Source organism: Diabrotica virgifera, chromosome 1 (genome assembly GCF_917563875.1).
Source record: "Diabrotica virgifera virgifera chromosome 1, PGI_DIABVI_V3a".
Classification (NCBI taxonomy): domain Eukaryota; kingdom Metazoa; phylum Arthropoda; class Insecta; order Coleoptera; family Chrysomelidae; genus Diabrotica; species Diabrotica virgifera.
Window position 1 is genome coordinate 32926207 of NC_065443.1, and position 23259 is coordinate 32949465.

The 23259-nt window shown below is 32.5% G+C and overlaps 1 protein-coding gene across 1 annotated transcript in view; it reads right to left on the minus strand.

The window, feature by feature from the left end:
• Nucleotides 1–1451: 1451 nt before the first annotated feature.
• Nucleotides 1452–23259, minus strand: part of LOC114325623 (uncharacterized) — a 34807-nt gene continuing 12999 nt past the window's right edge. Inside the window, exons 2-3 of the mRNA XM_028273730.1 lie at nucleotides 7891–9117; nucleotides 1452–1752 (exon numbers count right to left, since the gene is read on the minus strand). Coding sequence (XP_028129531.1) covers nucleotides 1519–1752; nucleotides 7891–9117 — 1461 coding nt within the window. The 3' untranslated portion in view covers nucleotides 1452–1518. The remainder of the gene's footprint in view (nucleotides 1753–7890; nucleotides 9118–23259) is intronic.

Genomic DNA, 23259 nt, shown 5'->3' on the forward strand with positions numbered 1-23259 from the left:
TAAAACGTAAGTATATTTAAGGTAAAAATATACACCACAGCTTTGACCATCTAATATTATTTCCTTCCTATTAATGTTTTTAATTGCAATGTTTTAAATTAATCGCTATGACATTTATGTCAAATTTCCACTAAAAGCTTGCAGACTTGTTACTACTGGCGCTCGCGAATTTTTAATTATCCCCTCTACCTACGAGCTCATAGCGTATAGAAATTGATACGATTTTGATAGCTACCAAGGCCGTTCTAATCATTGGCACTTTGTAAAATTATCAACATTTTGATTTACACGACATCCTGTGCTATTCTTGAAGCTTCCGTTACTGTTTTTTTTTTAATTCTAGTCCAGAAGATATATTTATCCCCTGTTCTGTACATATACCTAACTATGTGTTTGAAAATGAAAACTTTTGAACTGCAAATATTTAAATTTATATTTTTTTTATTCTCGGATGGGGCCGGTCCATGGCCATATTTCATTTGCCCTCTTGTGTATAATTTATTTCTTTTTAAAGGGCCCCGTACAAATCTTATGGAAAATTTAATGTTACTCAAATCCCAGTACCTATTTGTTTTTAATACTGTGCTCAAATACAATAAAATTTACATGAATAGATTCATCTCTAGATTACAAGAAGGTTTCATATCAAAGCGCCCTCTGAATTTTGATTAATAACGGCATAAATTGTAATTGAAGGTTATAGAAATCACATTTTTGAAGTCCATGACACTCTTTTAAAAGTCTTTTTATATTTTATAATAAAAAATAAGTCTGGCTAATTGGTTTATGCCAAAGCCATTTACAAATAAAAAAATGTCCATAAAACTGCCCTATTCATAAATACTATTAGTATATAGTATTTTTACTACAAAAGCGATATTACGTAGGTTAAAATTTTTGACGTAAGAGAACTGTCAAAACATTAGAATGTGACTTTTCATTATTGCCATGTTCATTATAAGCATGGCAATAATGAAAATTCACATTCTAATGTTTTGACAGTTCTCTTACGTCAAAAATTTTGACCTACGTAATATCGCTTTTGTAGTAAAAATACTATACATTATATTGTCGCTATTGAAAAAAGCTTAACCCAGCGTGAGACTGCCCCTTATTTTGCGGTGTGTCACTGGAAGTCATTGTCATTTATTATCTATATAGATAAGAGACGTTAACACCCGGAGAAAGATGTATGGAGTACCTTTTCACGAAATCTTTTTCTCTCTCTATCTTATGTAACCTACTCATTTGATTTTAGATTTATTTATATCAATTTACGCCGTTATTATTCAAAATTCAGAGTTGGCGCAATGATTTATGTAAATTGTATTATATTTGAGTGACATTACATTTTCCATAAGTTGTCTGTGGTGTCCATAATGGTATTACATAAGTTTTCTAAATTATTTACCACAACATATACATATATACCTACACAAATTAATAAAATGTTTTTATCTAAATAGCAATATATTTCTTAATATATACATATCACACAGTGTAATAAAAATATTAGTTTCATCTTCCAACTAGACTAATTAAAGGAGCGTAAACTATATTTGGGTCAGTTCTAACGTTTTGTAAGACATAATTTGCACCATAGACATTATCTTTTTGACTCCCACCTTCTCTCTTCTGTACTATTATTCTTTGGTAGGTTCCATCCGATTGTAATAAATAAAATTGTTGTCCATCTTGAGGACCTGCAACAGCTGTAGCGACAGAAACGTTTGGACTCTCTGTATTGGGGTCCTACAATGAAAAATTATATTTAGTTTTTACTTCGCGAACATTTCTATACTTTTAGGTAGTAATGTCCCAATTTTTGTTTACTTTAGAATCACATCTTTTGACATAAATTTTTCTACACATAATTAGCAAAACGTGTAGAATAGTACATTCTTTCACGGTTTTTGCTGTAAATTTTAAAGAACCGCTTGGATTGACATAAAATTTGGCATACGCCTAGCTAACATGTCAAAGAAAAAAAGTGATATGGTGCCGATGTGTGCTTTTACCCTAGGGGTGAGTTTCAGCCCACCTCGGGGGTGAAAAAATATATGTCCAAGATAAGTCCCGAAATGGATAAACTGATTAATTTTAAGCAACTTTTGTTCTATAGAATTTTTTCACCAAATCAATACTTTTCGAGTTATTTGCAAGTGAATATGTTCATTTTTCAACAAAATTACCACGTTTTTATACGGTTTTTCGCAAATAACTCAAAACGTTTTAGTTTTTTGTCGAAAAAAAAATATTCTTACCAAAACTATAGCCTATACAAAAGTGAAAAAAACGGTGTATATAAGGTCTCTATACCTAGCAAAAGCAGAGTTATAGCTAATGAAAAATAGGTTTATATTCGAAAGATTCCAAATAGAATAATTCAATGTGAAATATCCAAACAATGAAGCATTCTTGGGGAAAACACATTACTTTTGAAAACACATTCACGTATGATCATTTAAATCTTAAGACATCGACTTTATGTCGACTACTTTTTAATATAGAATGTAACAATAATGTAATTTAGAGGTTTTTACACCTATTGAAGTGGCTAGTTACAATTACTTGTACACTGGACGTTTACACTGATAATGGTCAGTTTGACCGAAAACGTTTTGTACTTCCACTCCCTTGTGGATAAATTTTAAGAATTTTAATAAATTCATATGCCTACATACAAAAGAAGTGTCTTCATTCCACGTTGTTATATTGAAGGTATACAGCCAACTACAGGGTTTACCCCCTTTTTAAAGTTTTAATTAATAATATAGGTATGCAAAAGGTATTAAATTAAAGATTTTGTTGGAAAACCCCGCATTTTCCGGGGGAAATTTTCATCGAAGTAAACCGGGAAAAAGACGTCTCTATGCAGAATTTAATTACGGTGAATTTTAATTTAGGTGTTCTTGGTGTAAAGTTAAAATATTTGGAGTTATAGAGCAAAAATTGAAAAAAACACGATGTTCGGGCTCCATTTTGTTTACAAAAAAAGTAACACACTATTTGCGGACTCTGCATACCTATATTATTAATATGTACCATCATAAGATTCCATTTCAGCAATAACATTGCTGGTAAATAACTTTTCCCAAAAATGGCCTACTCTCCGATAATCTGCCCAGACTAATAAGATCTGTTTCGAATGAACTCAATTTAGCATCTTAAAAAAATAACATATTTTTCTTTGTTCGAGTCGCATCTTCGAAATGGTCTTCCAATTCGATGTTATTTTCAAATGACAAAAAGGAACAAAAAGAGCGGTTTGGCTTCAGAACAACAACACATTGCATAAGTTACTTCAAAGATCACGGAATATTAACCCTTCCATCTTTGTATATTTTAGAAACTGTTTGCTTAATTCGTAAACATCTACATTAGGGTGGAGCGCAAATTTATTTTTTCGAATTTCATTTTCGCGGGGTGCGGAATTGATGCGTCTTCCATTTTCGAATGAAAAACTTAAATGACATTTCTTTATATTTTCAGTCTAAAAAGTGCCCCACTGTGATTGAAATTTTAGAATTTCTTATTTTTTTTTTAATTTGATAGAGTCAACGATGATGTTTTTTATTCATTTATTAGAGCTATTAGAACTATAATATGAGGAAAAAAGAATAAATAGTAAATATAAAATAAAAAATATATATACTTACAAATTGAAGAATAACATTAAAATCGCTATGAACTATAGTCTCTCTTAGTATCAAACTTAGGCATCAAAAGGCATGATTTGAGCTTATTCTTAATGAATCCGTCTCTCCTCTGTGACCCACAGATGGCAGCACTTGCTTCTGTAACTAATTTGACACACCTTTCAGTGGATTGTGTGTGACACGGAATTTTTCTGATATTTCTCAGGATTTCATTTTCCACAAGCTGTGGCTCTATGATTGCCTGAGATATTATTTCGGTATTAATACTCTTCGTAAGTGGAGGTTCTGTCTTGGTTTTCCAATCTATCAGATCGATATAATCATCAGCATCCATATTTAAGGTAGGTACCTGGAAAATACGGAAGACTCCGATCTCTGATGTCTCTCTGATCTTCAATATTCGGCGGAGTGCCAGTTCTCTGACGTACTGTCTGTTGTCGGCTAACATTCCTAGTAGTATATTCTCTGAGTGGCCAAAGAATACATTCCTTTGTATAACTGGGTCAATAACATCCTTCAAATGGTTTGGCAAATAGCGCGACAGTTATATTGTATCATGTAAATGTTTGGCACCAAAAATACAAATTGGCTCAGTCTTGATCTTGAACCACATAGGAGCATACACCGTTAAAATAAATGTGCTTAATATGATTAGGTTTTCTGACGGACTTTGACTTGAGACGTATAATCTCAAAATCCGGTTCGCCATTGTCAACCATCTAGAGTGAACTAGTTTACCAGGATTTCTTTTCGCAAAACTTGCATCACAATGTCCACTATTGATATACTGACATATTTGCAGTAGATATAGTTGATCGGTGCTTAACTCTTGTGTCGATTTGGTAATATCGGACAACGCACATTGAATTGCATCGAACGGAACAACTGGTAATACTTCACAGTTAGTAACAGCCTTGCCAATGGGACCTACGAAACCTTTTGGTCCACTTGTGCCATCTAGATGTTGAAAAAGATGACGCAACGTCAGTTCATTAGCGTGTAGTTGGCATATGAGCCATTGGAGTGGACGTTGAAACTTGATTTCCAATAAACGAATAACGCCACCTTTGATTCCTGTGTTAACAGCAGTCCCATCACGACCAATAGCCATTATTTGATTTGCATCGATAGACTTGGAGGAAAGGAATGTCAGAATAGAGTTACAAATCGTTTTGGCGTCACCAGTTTTCAAATAAATATGGCCTAGGTATTCAGAGTCTATAAACTACCAATCATCATTTTACGGTCAGTTCGTTGGTCGATTAAGAAATTTCGTTCTGGTAGTGGAATTTTTCGGTTTCTAGGACAGTTGCAATCTGTGAACTCTAAACATTTGCAAGTAGCAATATCAAATAATTTCTTGCTATCCTCACCAAACTTGAACAGCTTCGCTTTGTAACCGTCTTCGTCCTTCCTGCCTTTATAAGGTTTCAATAATGTTTTATACTTATCGTGGTAAGCTATAATTCTAGATAATATTGTTTTGTGTTCTACGATTGGTATTGAAGCTTTGCGCCACATCTCCTCTACTCTTTCCGTCACAATTTCACTGGTTTTCCGCACACAGTTTTTATACTGTCCTTTATAGTTTTGAGATACGAATATAAACAACTTCATTATATCTTTAAACGTAGGTAACACATTTTTAGGGAGCTCACTGCCAGAACCAAATATTGGACAAGATACTTCACTCCGGAGTAATGCCATAGTTGTTTATAACAACAGTAAACGAATTCACACAAAATTTGCCACAACACTAAACTTTGACGATTAAGCTTTGAAGCTACAGAAAACGGTACTAAACCAACCGATTATCGAAACAGTACTGAATAGATAGTGAATAATTAATACCTACTTAGAATTGAACTGTAGTGGGAGAGTGAAGGTCCACTCGTGTGACAGGTTATAACTGTTTCTTTGCACCGTTAAGTCGGGGGGTTGGCCTGCAAATTCAAAATAGACCAATTTCAGTAGCGCCGGGGCAGTTATTCTAATAGAAATAGAAAGAAGTGTTATTGAAGTTTTCCGTTCGTATCCTAAAAGCGAATTGATACCGCATCCCGCGTATGTAAAAACGCAAAAAAAAAATTTTTTTATAATTTCAAAATTAAAATCACCTTGGGGCAGTTTTTAGAGTGAAAATATAAAAAAATGACAATTAACTTTTCGAATCCTTTCCCACAGTAGCATCGATTCCGCACCCCGCGTTTGTGAAAATTGTTATTTCATTTTTCCCCATATAACAGCGCTCCACCCTAATCTACATGTCTTTCCACCAAGACCTAATCATGACTACTTCATCACAGCAGACCCCCACATAGCAATGTAACAGGGATATTCAAGGTCAACGCACGTTTGCTAGTTTGCGCCCTTGCACGGGATGGCACCACTAGTCTCATTTCTGCAGGTTTCTGCACGTCGTTCGTTCTGTATTCTGTCACTTTCTTTGTCAGTTTTCATTTCCTTGAGAAAAATACGACGCCATATTTATTTGTTTTAATTTTTCATAAATAGCGTTTAAATAGTGCAAAATAGTGCATCCAGCAACAAAAAGTGTAAAGTGAATTACAGCAGTTGTGTTTTATTCCAAATGTATACAATTTTGGTGTGGTTTAAACTGATGAATAAATAATAATATTGTGTAAATATATGTGTAATAAGTTAGTTGTGTTTAAGTTTTTACATTGATAATTGATAACAAACATATTTTATAAACATGCATGTAAACATTTTTATAAATAAAGATTATATTTTATGTTTTATTATTTAATTTTTTAACCACTTTGGCATTTTAATGTAATGGAAAATAAATATAACCTCAAAATAACACAAGACAATCCAAATAGTATACGAATTATTATAAACGTTGATTGATAAATATATACAGATATACTTTTATCAATCAACGATATAATAAGTATTATCGTATAGGATAAGGATTTTGTTTTCTTTTGTTATTTTAAGGTTATATTGATTTTCCTTTACATTAAAATGAGTTCTCAATCCAAGTTAATTTTACAGCCCTTTTGAATTTACCGCCATATGGCGTATAGTTACGCGCCCTACCACTGGCTTATGCGACAATCGTCGTTTCACTCGTTAACACGGAACTTGCATTGCTATGTGGGGGTGTGCTGTGTACTTCATGAGAAATTCTACCTTTGACGTCTATTTACCGACCCCTTCCTCTGAGTTAGTAAAGGAATATATATTATATTCCGCAAAAAAACTTTACAACCATCTCCCTCTACAACTTAAATCTGCAGCAACTTTCCCCAAATTCCGTAAAATGACAGAAGCCTACCTATCCTAAAGACCATATTATTCAGTAGAAGATTTTCTTAATCAATAACTAAGAAATTGCGATACCTACCCTTTACACAGGTAGTATTTTTATTATTATTTTTATCTATATTTGGGTATCATAATATGCAGCAGCTTAACTTTTAATCTTATTATTTATTAGTATTGATTGTTTCTGTTTTACTTTATTATTATTATTTTAATTATGATGACTATTTATGTATTTTTAGTAAATTGAATTGTTATTGTTTTGTTTTCTTGAGTTTTTATAAGCTTTGTCGATAAAATTGTACAATTTTCCATGACAATAGAGCATATTTCTATTCTATTCTATTCTACGTGCTTGAGAAATAAAAATCAAAAGGAAGATCTTTGGGCCTGTGCTTGATGAAGCAGCAGGACAATATAAGATAAGAATTAACAAAGAACTCGAAGAACTTTACACAGACGGCAACATCATAAAAGAAATAAAGTCTGGAAGACTCCAATGGGCGGGACACCTCAGAAGACATTCGGACGAAAGAACAGTAAGGTTGATATGGGAGGACGTCTTAACTGGAAGAAGATCACGCGAACGCCCTTGACTCCGATGGTGAGATAATACAGCAGGAGACCTGAAAGCTATGGGCGTGGAGAATTGGGTAGAGGTTGCTCCAGACAAAGAAGAGTGAAGGCATGTTGTCGAGTCGGCTAAAGCCCAAGAAGGGTTGTAACGAAACGGAGTAAGTAAGTAAATGAGTAAATACTTATAAACATACTTTATGTTTTCTCATAAATGTGATTATCGCCATTGTTCTAAGCATTACCCGCAACCTGCATTATTTTGTTCTTTGTCATAGTATACATGATTTTCTCTAATAATATTTTAAATAGACTTAAACTAGTAGTACCTATACTACTAAAATAAGTACTAATTATCTACACTTACCTGTTCCACTGGATAATCAAATCCAGAAGACGTAGTAACAAAAGGTCTCTGAGTAGTTGGTGTCGGATTTCTCTGGATAGGACTCTCAATAGTAGGCGGAATGTATCTATTATTTACTTGATCATCATTGTCGTTCCCGTTATTATTTTGAGGTCTACTAGTAGGTCTTACACGACCACTACTCTCTGGGTTTCCAAATTGCGTCACTTCAACTTTTTGGACATCAATATTAGGATTAGGAAAAGGAACTGAATTATCGAAATTATTATTTGATTGAGCATCACCAGCATTTGGTAAGTCAAGGTTGTTCCAAGAATTGGTTGGGTTTTTTGCAAAGTTGGGGGATACTGATGAAGGATCCGGATTTTCTTGATTTCCTTGATTTGGTAGACCTTGGCTGGGAGGAATGTACTTGCGTGCAGGATTTCCTTGATCTCCACGAACGAAGGCAGTATTTACATTGTTTTGATTACTAGGATTTTGGTCAAGGTTTCTACCTTCCGATTGAACGTTAAATCCAGTAGTGGGTGACACAAATTTTCTAAAATTTTCTGGTTCTTTTACCGGTAGATATTGATCAGTAAGTGAACTCCGAAATTTAGCATTATTTTGTTTCGGTAAGTTTTGTACGAATCTGTTGTCAGGTTGTCTGAGTACTTGTGGAGCTGAATACTGAGCAATATTTTGTTGAATGACTCTTTGTGCTTCTATTTTTTGTAAAAGTTGTTTCAATTCTCTAACCTCCTCCAAAGTAGCAGCATCTACCACTGCTCTATCAGGAGTTCCGTAGTTTCTTTGAGGCTGAGCTATGGAGGGATTAAATTGAGAAGAACTATCAACTTGTTTTGGTACACCATAAATTGTTTGTGGAACTGCTTGAACATTGCTTTGAGAATCTATATCAGGAACACCGTATCTGGTTGATAGTGGTCTTTGAGCTAAATTACCTTTATTGGACCAAACTCTGTCAGGAATAGTTCTGTATCGGTTATCTTGTATAAATTTGATTGGAGGCAGGTTATTTCGGTACGTTGGGTCTAAAGGTTCAGCGTTACTTGGAGGTGGGCCGTATTTGGTCGAAAGTTGTTTGGCAGGTTGGGTATTAGGCACACCATATGTTCTCTGAGGTAGCGATAGTTGCGGGCTTGGTCTAAATCCCCCTGATGGGTATGGTGGCGGGACTTCGCAGAAAATTCCACTTACGCCAAGTAATACAAACAGTAATATCTGAAACATTACAAAGTAATTTATTATTATAAATATACTGGTTCCTAGAGTTTTAAATATACAGCAAAATAAAGTAGAAAGCTAATTGCATAAAGGGTATTAGCAGCTGTGCTCTTCATGAAATGTTTCCAAAACAAATACCTTCAGATTTTTTTTTAAATGTGAAATATGCTTTATCAGGAGAGTTGATGAAATAAAAAAGCGCGAATATATTACGAAAAATAATTAGCAAGCCCCTATAATAAATAGAAACGGAGACATAGTACATTATTTGACGGTTTTTGCTATAAATTTTAAAGAACCGTTTGGATTGACATGAAATTTGTCATGCGCATAGCCAACATGTCAAAGAAAAAAAGTAATATTATGCCGATGAGTACTTTTGCCCTGGGGGTGAGTTTCGCACCTTCTCGAGGGTGAAAAAATATATGTCCAAAATAAGTTCGGAATTCGATAAACTGACTAATTCTAAGCAACTTTTATTTTATACAGTTTTTTCACTAAGTCAATATTTTTCAAGTTATTTGCGAGTGAATATGTTCATCTTTTAACCCTCCGTGCGTCGCTATCGGTGTCACACACCGACGACAGCATTATTCATTCGGAATTTACAAAATAACTGGTTTTTTCTATCGCCACTTTCTGTACCTCTTCCTATCAACTAACCTCGTGTTAGTATACATTATTACCTACTTGGGTACAGTTGTGCGAGTTTTATAGCTATTTTCGGTGCAAGACTCCGTAGCGCCTAACGGTGTGGTTATTACTTTATTGGCATAACTTGCAGTTCAGGTAAAGATTTAGCATTTTATTGTTGCATTTGATCGGTAAGTTTTGGTCAAATCTTATTTATAGATGTCCTTTGAAACCGAACAAAAACGTTTGTTGGAATTATGGGAAATGGTTCCTAGCGAATATTTTTATATTACAAATAACAATATTGTTATACTAGGGTTTTTCATTTTATATCTGTTGTTTTTCAATAAAACATTTTCAAAAATATTTTTCAGTCATTCCTATACACAATATAAAATATTTGTATGAATTTCATAGCAATAACAATTTTTTTTTAAATTGTCGGTCTTTGACACCGTAGCGACTCTTGATGCTCCGTTTATCCTAGCGACTAACGGAGGGTTAACAAAACAAACACGTTTTTAGACATTTTTTCGCAAATAATTCAAAAAGTAAGTATTTTACCGAAAAAACTATTCTTAGCAAAAATATTATAGCTTGTAAAAAAGTAAAAAAATGGTGTATAGTATACATGAAGTCTCTAGACCTAGTAGAAGCAAAGTTATAGCTAAAAAAAAATATTCGCCAAATTTCAAATAAATATATTTCAACGTGAAATAACCAAAAAATAAAGCACTTTTTGGAAAAAATTCATAACAACTTTTTTAAAGAGTTTTTATATCTATTTTTATATGTATAAAAAGATTCTAGATCAAATGTAAGCAAGTTACGCTCAAAATACAGTTGGTCCCTTTTGATTTGGAAAAAAAAATCTGGAAAATTACCCCCTAATTAAGAACTTAAATAAAATTAATCGTTACTGCTTCACAAGTTGCTTTATTAATATTGTGTTTATATGATCCGTAAGTTTCATTGATACAACGTGATTTTTGAAAAAAATTGGTTTTAAAGTAAAGTTTTTAAAAATTTTAATTTTGAAAAAAAGTGCTTTTTTTCAAAATAACTTAAAAATTATTAGTAATACCAAAAATCTCAAAGAGTAATGAAATGTACGTTTTGCTTTTCTGGATATTTTTAATTTTTTATTTTCATGTTAGATAAAAATTGGTTATGCTATGACTGTTCAAAATTTGCATAAACTCGGGAATAGTGACTCGTTCAAGCCATTTTAACTACATCCTTTTCAAAAATAAGCACTTTGAACCGATGAAACTTACAGATCGTATAAAGCAGGGGTGGGCAAAGTGCGGCCCGCGGGCCGCATGCGGCCCTTTAAACAGTTTTTTGCGGCCCTCGGAAAAAAGTGAATTATTTTCATTTAAAGATTTTTTTGTTTAATTATCGCTAATATTAATAATTATATAGATAATGCAGCTATTAATTAACACTTTCGCAGCGGGTGATTTTTCCGCAAAGTTTCCCGTAATTAACCCGTAACTACCTAGTAAGTGTAACAATTGACGGAGCACCAAATTTAAGAGGAGCAAATATTGTAATGTTGAGAAAACTTAAAGATTACGTTTATGAGCAATTTCCAGAACATGATTTATTAGGTACTTTTTCAATGCATAATCCATCAGCAGGTATTGTTCAAAAATGTTTTGCAAGTAGACAACGTCATTTCAATTACAACTAATATTGTTAATTTTATTCGTTCAAGAGGATTAAATCATCGTGCATTCATAGCATATTTGGAAGAGTTAGAGACAAAACATACTGATGTCTTATAGATACCACAGTCATATTAAGTATAGAAAATGTTCTTAAAAGGTGCTGTGAGTTAGGGGAAGAAATTGCTATATTTTTAGATATGGAAAATGTGACACATTTGCCAAATTTATAAGTTTTGAACGCAAAATGAAACTTTTAAAATGAAACTCAAACTATTCAAAACTATTCATTGATCATATAAAAAAGAAAGAATTAGTTCAATAATTTTCCTAATTAAAATCATTTAATAATGTACCAGAAAATAAGTTTAAAATTTATAAAGAAAAGCTTTGTAATTCGTTGACAGAATTTGAAAATCGTTTCAAAGATTTTGATGATATTATATCATTTTCCTTATCACTTCTAAGAAATCATTTTTTAGTTCAAATTGATTCTGTACCAGTCTACATTGAACTAGAAATTATAGATTAATTTGTATAAGAAAATAATTTTAAAATTTATAAAGAAAAGCTTTGTAATTTGTTGACAGAATTTGAAAATCGTTTCAAAGATTTTGATGATATTATATCATTTTCCTTATCACTTCTAAGAAATCATTTTTTTGTTCAAATTGATTCTGTACCAGTCTACATTGAACTAGAAATTATAGATTAATTTGTATATTTTGGCAATACAAGCCATTAAGTCAAATTTCGGACCAATGTTGCACGATACGTGTACCGCCACGGCACCCGTTTCGAGTTATTTTGTGAATCGGTACTAGTAGTCGGATTTGTTTTAGTTCATTCAGATAAAGTCATTTATACGCTCTCTGATAATAGCTTAGGAGCTTGAAACCGGATAGGGTGTTTATGACACTCTCTGATTGAATTGAAATATAAGACGTTTCTAGTTTTCGTTTTACAACAAAACTATTATTTTTGAAAGTACATTACTTCAAGACTCTTTTCTAAAAATTTCAGTTTGACCGGAGTAAAATTACCGGAAATACTGCATTATTAATATCCCCACCTTCGACTCGCTTTGCAGCAGCTTGAGCATAGTGAGAAACATTCAACAGTTTCTCCCTTCTCATTTGTAAATTATTCCGCGATTTAAAAACATTTCTGGTGTGCATCACTTTACGATTTGACAGACAAAAAACTTCCAGTTTTTCTTAAAACTGTTTTCCACACTAAAACCAATTCAACTAAAAATCTAACTGAAAAGCTTCTTGACAGATCCACCTGAAATTTATCATATATTTTCTTTAGACATTTCGTGAGGTAAAGCTGTCGATGTATTTTTTGTTTTATGCTTATTTTTTGTTTAACAATACTAAAATATGTTGATTGGCACACTTTTTTGCAAAAAAATTTGTTACTTTGGCTTCTGAGTGATATCAAAAACTCAAAAATGGCCATAAAAAACATCAATAATAATTTTCTGTGAATAAAATTCATACAAAAGTGCTTAAAATGTTGATTTAAAACCATTGCCTCCCCCCTTAACAAAATTAATAAAGTTGAAAATTCGAACATGTAAAGGTAGAAAATATTGCGGCCCTCGGTAATAGACCAAAAACATTTTGTGGCCCTTACTAAAAAAAGTTTGCCCACCCCTGGTATAAGGATTAAATAAACAAAGTAACTTTTGTGATGCGGTAACTATTAATTTTATTTGGGATGCTAATTAGGGGGTACTTTTCGCGATTCTTTTTACCAAATAATACACATAGGACCAACAATATTTTGAGTGTAACTCACTTTTAATGTTAGAATTTTTTTTTTTAAATGAAAATAAACCTTTTTTCTTAAACACTTTAAAAAAGTTGTAAATAGTGTTCCCCAAAAATGTTCCGTTTTTTGGATATTTCTCGATGAAATATTCGATTTGGAATTTGACGAATAATATCCTACTTTTCATTAGTTACAACTTTGCTTATACTGGGTCTACAGACTTATTTATAAATTATTTTTAAGAATATTTTTTCGACAAAATACATACATTTTGAGTTACCTATTTGCGAAAAACTGTCTAAAAACGTGGTTATTTTGTTGAAAAATTAACATATTCACTCGCAAATAACTCGAAAAATATTGACTTGGTGACGAAACTCTATGGAACAAAAATTGCTTAGAATTAGTCAGTTTATCTAATTCCGAACTTATTTTGGACATATATTTTTTCATCCCCGAGAAGGGGCGAAACTCACCCCCAGGGCAAAAGCACATATCGGCAAGTATCACTTTTTTTCTTTGACTTATTAGCTATGTGTCTGCCAAATTTTACGTCAATCTAAGTGTCTAGCTGTTAGTAGTCAAACTACTAACAGCTAAAAGGGAACTAACAAAAAATTATATAAAAAGGTAAGCTATCAAAAGATAAATCCGAAATTAAATAAATAGTTAGATAATGCATGTCAATCGAAATAGGAATAGACTTTGGGTGCCAGCAAATCAAAAGAGGTGCTAGCAAATCAAAAAAGAATCATATTACGGCAGAGAGAGCTCAGTTGATCGACAATCGCATATAGACGAGCTGCACGCCCCCAAAAAAACGCTTTCTCCTTTTTCCCCAAAAAAATTTCTCGAGATACTGACGACGGTGTGGTGAATGGCTAATTTTGTGATACGTTATATTTTTGATGGTGCTGAAAACGAAAATGAGGTTTATTTTAAATTTTATGTGGGGGAACATTGCGAAAATCGCAATTTTACCCTAAGAATAAAAAAAAGATGAAATCACGTTTTTTGCTTTTAACTCGCTACAACTCTGTTCCATTTTAATATTTTTTCTGAAATTTTTAAATTTGTTACATATTGCTCATCTTTCTTAAGACAATGGAAGCTGTATCAAGCTTTCATTTTTATTCTAATAAAAATTATAAATTTTTTAAAATAAAAGGTGCAGATTCATAATTGCAAAGTTTAATCGCAAAAGTTGAGTGACGAACTTTAAAATTTAAATTTTTAATTACGTTTATGTTAAAGTATAAACTACAAAGAAGTTTTCTGGACAGATTTAGATAAAAATGTTGTCTAGAAAAAAAAATGGTGCAACTTTTAATATCGACGTTATAAACTCCCAAAATAACGCATATTATTCGAGATACTGACCATGGGTGGTGAATGGCTAATTTTGGTCTTACTTTATGTTTTTGATGGTGCTGAAAACGAAAATAAAATTTATTTTGAATTTTAGGTGGGGGAATATTGCCAAAATCGCAAATTTACTTTTTTTTATAAATCACTTTTTTTTAATTAAAAGTTATACCATTTTTTTTATAAAACATCTTGGTTTTAAAAGTTTCCAGAAAACTACTTTGTACTATATTTTAACATAAACGTGATTAAAAAGCTAAACTTCAAATTTTTTCCCCTAACTTTTGCTATGTATCTGTGTAATTCACGAATCTCCACCTTTTATTTTTAAAAATTCATAACTTTTATAAAAATAAGAATGAAAGCTTACAGTGGGTCTGATTGTCTTCACACAGGTGACCAATATATGCTATAAAAAATATTACACTGGAAAAGATTTGTAGTGAGTTAACCGCAAAAATCGTGATTTCACTTTTTTATTTTTAGGGTAAAAGTGCGATTTGGACAATATTCCTTCACACAAAATTCAAAATAAACATCATTTTCGTTTTCGGCACCATCAAAAACATAAAGAAATGTCTTAATTAGCCATTCGCCACCCCTAGTCAGTATCTCGAGAAATAAGCATTATTTTGAGGATGTATAACGTCGGTATTAAAGGTTGAAAGGGTAAAATTGCGATTTTGCAAATGTTCCCCCACGTAATATTCAAAATAAAAATAATTTTCGTTTTCAGAACCATCAAAAACATAAAGTATGACCAGAATTAGCCATTCACCACACCGCGGTCATCACACCACACAGTGTCCCGAGAAATAAGCGTTTTTTGTGGTGTGTGACTTTTTTCCTGTTACATATTTTGACTTAAAATTTTCCAGAAAACTTCTTTATGAATTATGTTTTATTGCTGTGTTGCTTGTTTATCACTTAACTTTTTTAAGTAAACATGAAACTAACGAAATCTGACGACAAAATGTTTAAAAATTAACAATAGGCCAGGAACCGAAGCTTTTCACCTCGCAATTTTTACAGAATGGATCGATTACTTGAAAATTTGAGAATAAGTAGTGGATAGTCCAAGGATCAAAATCTATATGATTCCGAAAGGCGCTTTTACCATGGGGGTGGTTGCCACCCATCTCGGTGGTGAAAACTTTTTATTATGCTTTGACCGCAAAAGTTGATAAAAATATTAACTCTAAGCAAAAAATGTTCTATACATTTTTTTGATAAAATTAATAGTTTTAGATTTATTCGCTATCGAAAGTGTTAGTTTTTTATAGAAAAAATCATTGTTTTTTGATATACTCATTTACGATTCACTCAATTTTTGCCGTAGAAAAAATTTTTTCAAACCAAATTCTTGGGAATTAAATAACCTACTATTTTATTTTGAAACATTTCTTCGTATCTCTGATGCTAATCTTTCTATTCTGAAGAAAATGGCATTATTTACCAAACTACAAAAATTCTTTATTTGCTTTTAACTCCAGTTTTTTAAAACTATTTATTCTAAGCCAGTCAAACTTCTACAATCTATTAATAGTACATAAATAAATAAGAATGAATAAGGTCAATGACTAAAAACATCGCTAACTTACATTATTATGCTTCCAATTGGATTTCTCCTTTTTTTTTTTAAATATATTGATTTTTTAACCGCAACTTTCTTATTTTTCATTTTAGACAGTTTGGTGAAAAACAACTGTATAGGTTTTTATAAGATCGACAAGCCTATTCATATTAAACCTTTTTAAAATCATCTTTCGCAAGAAGAGGTGACTTTGAAAGGGATGGTAAAGGTGGTTTTTGCATGTTATTACAAGTTTTATTTGTCAATAGCTCATTCAATTTTTGCCGTAGAAAAATTTTTTGCAAACCCGTTCCTTGGGAATTAAATAAGCTACAATTTCACATTTAAACATTTTTTCTTATCTCTGATGCTAATCTTGCTATTCTGAAGAAAAAGCTATTTTTTTCCAAACTTCAAAAATTAGTTATTCGCTTTTAACTCCATTTTTTTTAAACTAATTTTAATTAGGGTAGTGATTAGGGGGTTGCTTGCGATCACTTTTCGCTGAAAAAAATAGGGACTGATATTCTTTTCATTATAAGTCACTTAATTCTTTAGCTAGAAACTTTTTTTTTTGATTTCTGGAGATAGATATTTTTAAATACTTTAAATTAGTTTAAGCAAGTTGTCCTCCAAAAATGCATACTTTTCCCGTCTTTTGACTTTGAAACTACAATATTTAGCATTTGACGAAGAAGTGCCAACATATATTGAAGTATAGCTCAATTAATATTGGTCTTAAAGAAAATTTCAAACAAAGGATTTGTTTATTTTTTCAAAAGGTACATTTTTGTTAAGTAAAGTTGTTTTAATAAAACGAAAACTTTTGAGTTATTAGTAGAAAACTTATTAAAAACATTGATTTTTTCGATATAAAACACTTTCGATAGCGAATAAATTGAAAACTATCAATTTTATCAAAAAAAATATATAGAACGTTTTTTGCTTAGAATGAAAGTTTTTACCAACTTTTGTGATCAAAATATAATAAGAAATTTCCACCCCCGAGATGGAGTGGCAATCCACTACTTATTCTCAAATTTTCAAGCAAATCGATCAATTCTGTAAAAATTGCGAAGTTTTGTCCTATTTTAAGATTCATTACTTGGATTACAACTCCTCTTTTTATTTTTACAAACATTTTGTGCAAAGCTAGTTATTATCTAAATAATTAAAATATGACACTGTAAAATTTTCTAGAGGAAATATTAACAGCGACCAAAGATACAGCGAGGTAAAATTAGAGAATAATCAAAATTGATGTTTCGCATTTTTGCATAAAATTTTATGTTTGAACATGTTCCACCAATTCTAGATAAAAATAAACTACATATTCTAATTAAGCTATCTCGAAAACATAAAGAACCACCAAAATTGGACATTCACCTTAAAGTTAATTTTCCTGGTCAGTATAACGTAATTTTAGGGGTTGCTGCCGCTCGCCTAATGCCGCCGATTCGCGACGTTGACAAGTTTTGTGTAAAATTACAATAATTGTTAATAATTCCTAATAATAGCTAGTAATTTTCAATTTTCTAATTGCTCGTTAAATTTATTTTAAAAATATATTAATACTATAAAGTGAAGCGAAAATTTTTTAATGCTTAAGCTCGGAAATAATATATTCTGTGTTAAAATTCGCTTAACGAGAAGCAGCTGCTGATAAACCTATCAGCTAAACTATGATAAACTTTAAAAAAGTTCAAGAGCAGTATGACAGGTAATTAAATAAAATATTCTAATACAAGAATAGTAAATAATCTAAGCTTTGTGGGTCGCATTTTGAGGAGTTTCAAAAATTTCATCAAAATTATTGCAAAAGCATAAAAACAAATATATATACAGTGGAACCCCGTTAACTCGGCCTCCGATAACCCGGAAGTCCGGCTAACCCGGACCGATTTTCATCAGACACACATTTCAACAATAAAAACGTAGTAGTGACAACCGAAACTGACTGAAATTTTTACCAAGGGATGAACAATACTCTATACTCTATAGAACTGTACTAATTCACATGTACTGTGCATAATGTATTTCTATTTCATGTTTTTGCAATTATAATGGAGCTTATCTCTAAGGATACCATATTTTATTAATTTTTACTATATTCTACGGCTAACCCGGATTTTCGATAACCCGGATCGGCCGCGGTCCCTATTAATCCGACTTATCGAGGTTCCGCTGTACGACTATTTCACTAGACTATTTTTAACTGATAAAACGACATAGCAACGCCGCGTTTTCTACTGACAAAACCATTGACATATTAAGCGTAGACTCGGCATACTCACCAAAAAAGCGTAACGCGGAAACAGCATGTAAACAGTCGATCGGTGGTCTATCTATCATTTTTAACCAAGCGATCCCGCGCATGTGACTGACAAAGATGGCTAGACCACTCAAACCTATGTCGACGTTACACCTCGATGCATTGAGTGGCATATCCCTAGCCAAGTCTATCCTTTTACATATCTCTGGAGAAAACTTCTTCCTGGACCCAGAGCACGTCAAATAGAATTCTATTTTGCTGACGTCACAAAATAGAATTTCATAATGGGACAATCGACTGCTGCTAGGCAGCGTGACGTCACTAAAATAGAATTCTATTTGGCGTGCTTCCACAGCTGCCCGTGATTTATCAGCGACAAAATTTTGACAGATCCGTCACGAAGGTGTCTGGTAATTCTATTGTTGTCAGTTTGACAAACGTCATTGAGGCATAATCACTTTTGGACAGATATAATGAATCCAGACGAATAATCAATATTTGGATGTCAGTCAGGTGAAGAAATAAAAAAATTGGTTTCGGAAAATGTCCCATTGAACACGCAGAGGTCCAGAAGCTCTATTTGGACCTAATTTTCGGAGTTCCTACGGGTGAGAAATTTTACGCTTGAAAGATGTACTACCATAACGGAACTAGCAAAAATTCTGAAGGATTATAGAATAGAATAGAATAGAAATATGCTTTATTGTCACTGAAAATTATACAATTTTATGGACAAAGCTTAACATAGATTCACGAAAAAGATATACATAACAATAACAAATACAATTTTATAAAATTAGATAAATCGTCAATAAAAAAAATATAAACAATTTAAAAAAGTGAAGTAAAAAAACAAAAACCAATATATTGCAAAATTACTATAAATTGCAAAATTTAACATACGACATAATATAATAAAACACAAACAAAGGAACTAATAAGTTTAAGCTGCTGTATGTGACACCCAAATATATATAAATACACTTTTGTTACTTGTACATTACTGTGATTTCTTAGTTAGTCATTAAGAAACTCTTCTACTGAATAATATGGTCTTTTAGATAAATGAGCTTTTGTCATTTTACGGAACTTGATAAAGGATGTTGCAGATTTGAGTTGTAAAGGGAGATGGTTGTATAGTTTTTTGCGGAATATAGTATAGATTTCTTTACTAACTCAGAAGACGGGATCGGTAAATAGACATCAAAAGTTGAATTTCTGGTGGAGTAGTCATGATGAGGCCTTGCTGGAAAGACATGCATGTGTTTACGAATTAAGCAAACAGTTTCTAAAATATACAAAGATGGAAGAGTTAAAATTTCGTGATCTTTAAAGTAACTTCTGCAATGGGTTGTTCTTCTGAGGCCAAACAGATATCTTATTGCTTTTTTTTGTAATTTGAAAATAACATCAAATTGGGCAGCTGTACTAGACCCCCAAAAAGGAAGACCATATCGAAGATGAGGCTTGAATAAAGAAAAATATGTTATTTTAGAAGATGCTAAATTGAGTTCCTTCGAAACAGATCTTATGGCATAGCAGGCCGAGGCGAGTTTCTTACTTAACAAATCGATATGAAGGGACCATTTGAGGTTGCTGTCTAAAAGAATACCAAGAAATTTTACAGAATCAACGGTAGAGATCTGGCTGCTATTCACAAGCAGGGGTTGAAGAGCACCTTTATATGATAATGCTACCGTTTTATCCACGTTAAAGGAGAGTAAATTAGAGTCAGACCAGGTTTTTATCGTAAGAAGATCAGAAGTTATAGTTGCATGAAGAGTTGCAATAGTTGAGTTGCTCCAAGTGATACTGGTATCATCAGCAAAAAGAAAAATTTTTCCATCGATTTTTAAATTAGTGATGTCATTTATAAAGATCATTTATATGTGGTACTCCACATATAATGTTTTTGAGACTAGAGTCAGTATCATTTGCTCTAACCAATTGTTTCCTATTATCTAAGTAAGATTTGAACCAATTCAAAGAAATACCTCGAATTCCATAGTAATTAAGTTTTTTAATCAAAATGTTGTGATTTACACAATCAAAAGCTTTGGAATAGTCACAGAAAACAGTGGCAGTATAAAGATTATTGTTTAGTGCTTGGTAAACCTCGTGAAGTACAGAAAACATGGCATCAGTTGTACATTTATTAGTTAAGAAGCCGAACTGATTTTGTGATAAAATATTGTTATCAAAGAGAAAGGACATAAGTCGGGTTTTTTATGAGCCTCTCAATAATTTTGGAGAGTACCGGTAGTAGGGCAATAGGTCTATAGTTGCAGGCATTAGATTTTTCGCCACCTTTATGAAGAGGAATAATAATGGCTGTCTTTAGGCACTCTGGAAATTTACCGTTTTCAAAGGAATCATTAATTAGTGACACGAGGAGTTCTAACACATTATCTGTGAGATTTGAAAAGATTTTTATGGATAGTCCATCAGTACTACAAGATGATTTGCTTTTGATACTATTGATCGTTTGGATTAATTCAGATTTATAGATTGGTCCTATAAAGAATGAATTCGAGACAATTTCTGAATTAGGGAGATAGGAAATGGGATCTTGTTGAGACTGAATAGTTGATGTTATATTTTTACTCACGTTAATGAAGTATTCGTTTAGATTTTCACGGTTTGGAAGGGCAAATGTTTGAGCTGCGTGGGTTTTATTTCGAAGATCGTTTATTATGGACCAAGTTTCTTTTGCAACACTTTTGGAGCTTCCCAGACGATTTTGATAGTAGGCTTTTTTAGCTGATTTGATGAGTTTTAGGTATGTAACTGTGTAATTGGTGATATATTGAGTGACAGAGACGTTGGTAGTAAATTTCTTGATATAAAGTAGTGAACGCATATTCTTGGCTGATATGCGGATACCTTTCGTAACCCACGGTTTTCGATGTTTTGGCTTAATCGTAATTAAAGGAAATGCCTTATTGAAGATACACACAAGCTTCTCCAAAAAATCACTGAAATTATAGTCCACGTCCGTAGAAGGAAAATGGCAGTCAGAAGTTAAACATAAATTTTGAAATTTATGAAAATTCCGAGCGGAAAAAATCCTACCTAAACGTCGGGTTTTCGAGGAGGGTTTGCTGAAGATGTTAAATTATGCCTTTAAAGATTATGCCTTTAACATGAAAAAAGGCAATGGCGAAAACTATAAAGAGTCGTCTGTAAAGTTAATGTGGAATACTACAGCAAAAATGGTACAAGAAAAATATTTCACGAAGTTCGACATAAAAAGAGACCCTTTCACAGATATATCTTTCAAATATGCAAGATTGGTCAGATACCAAGCAGAGGCAGCTTCAAAATGTTCAAGAAAAAAGAAAACTTAGTTCAAAAGGATTATCCACCGAAGAACTATTAAAAATCATCCAAAGCTACGACGAGGAAACCCCCGACGGAACACAAAAAAAGTTTTTTCGCCTTTGGTCATTAGGGTGGAACGAAGGGATAGGAAAAATTTTTTTTTTTTTTAAGAACTTTCTAATAGCACTCGAAAGTTGCCTTTTCATGTCTACAATAAAACTACAAAATATTTTTGTTCTTAGTTTACATCTTGAGGTGCCGCAAGAGCATTGAAAAGATAGGTTTTTAACAAAAAAATACAGAAATTTTCAAATATTTTATATATTTAACCTGGTGCCATAGCGAACATTTCTTAGTCAAATATTGTTTATAATAACAGTTAACACTGCTATCATTGCTATATGTACACATTGCTATAAGATTTCTTTAGTTACAATATTCCTCTTGATACTCAAAACATTGTTTTTTGTCCCAAACATGGGCATAATCTTTTGGGAAGCAATATTTGCTCTAGCAAAGCCATTTCTTGCTTCTAGACCACAGACACTAACAGATGACTCAGTCACGAGCTTTATGACTCTTTCCACTGCCTGTGTGTGACAGGGAAAACACTGAAAATCCACACACTGCACCTGACAACTAGGGTCTCTTGCTTCACTTATATACATTAAATCAGTAGTCATTGGAATTAAAGTTAAGCTTCGGTACAACAAAGATAAAGATCCTTACACCATTTATGAGTTCCGATCTTACCTTCAAAAGTCGCCGTAGACCTAGCTCTCTTATGTGTTTTCTCTTGTCACAACATGGAGAGAAGCATATTTTCTGGGTGAGATAAGTAATCATTCCTTTGAATTACTAAGTCAGTTATTTGGAGATGTTCCTCACAAAGATAACGTGAAAATTTGATGAGTACCCTTATATGTTTTGATCCATTTACACAAGATGGTTTTAGTTTGATATGAGACAAGACCGGTGTCTACACCTTCATCACGTACATAGTTAAAGTTTTCAGATTATCTAAAGGATTCTCTGTTGCAACATATAACCGAAGAATGTGATTGGCCAACGTAAGTCATCGTGAATGAGCTAATTTCCCAGGTATTTTTAAAAAAAGATCAGAAGGACATACACTACTGGAGATTGCTTTGCACATTTCAAGTAAATATTTTCGATCTGTGCTTCGATCGTACTTAATCTCTAGAATAGGGAGATTGTTTTGTATGGGAGCGAAATTAACCGCAGGAAGCTGGTTAAAGATTTTAAGTTCTTTGCTTAAAACCGCTTCAAATTCATTAAGGATCTTAGTTTTTCCATCCAATGTACAAAACAAATGACGCAAAGGCAATTCATTGGTATGGAACAAACACATCAGCCACTGCAGCGGCTTATTTAGGTTGTTTTCTATTACAGCAATTACACCATTGTTAACACAGGTGATAGTGACAGTTCCATCACATCCGACAGCTGTTATATTGGAAATGGTCAAAGGATTGTCACCTTGAAAATGCTCCACTATGCCATCT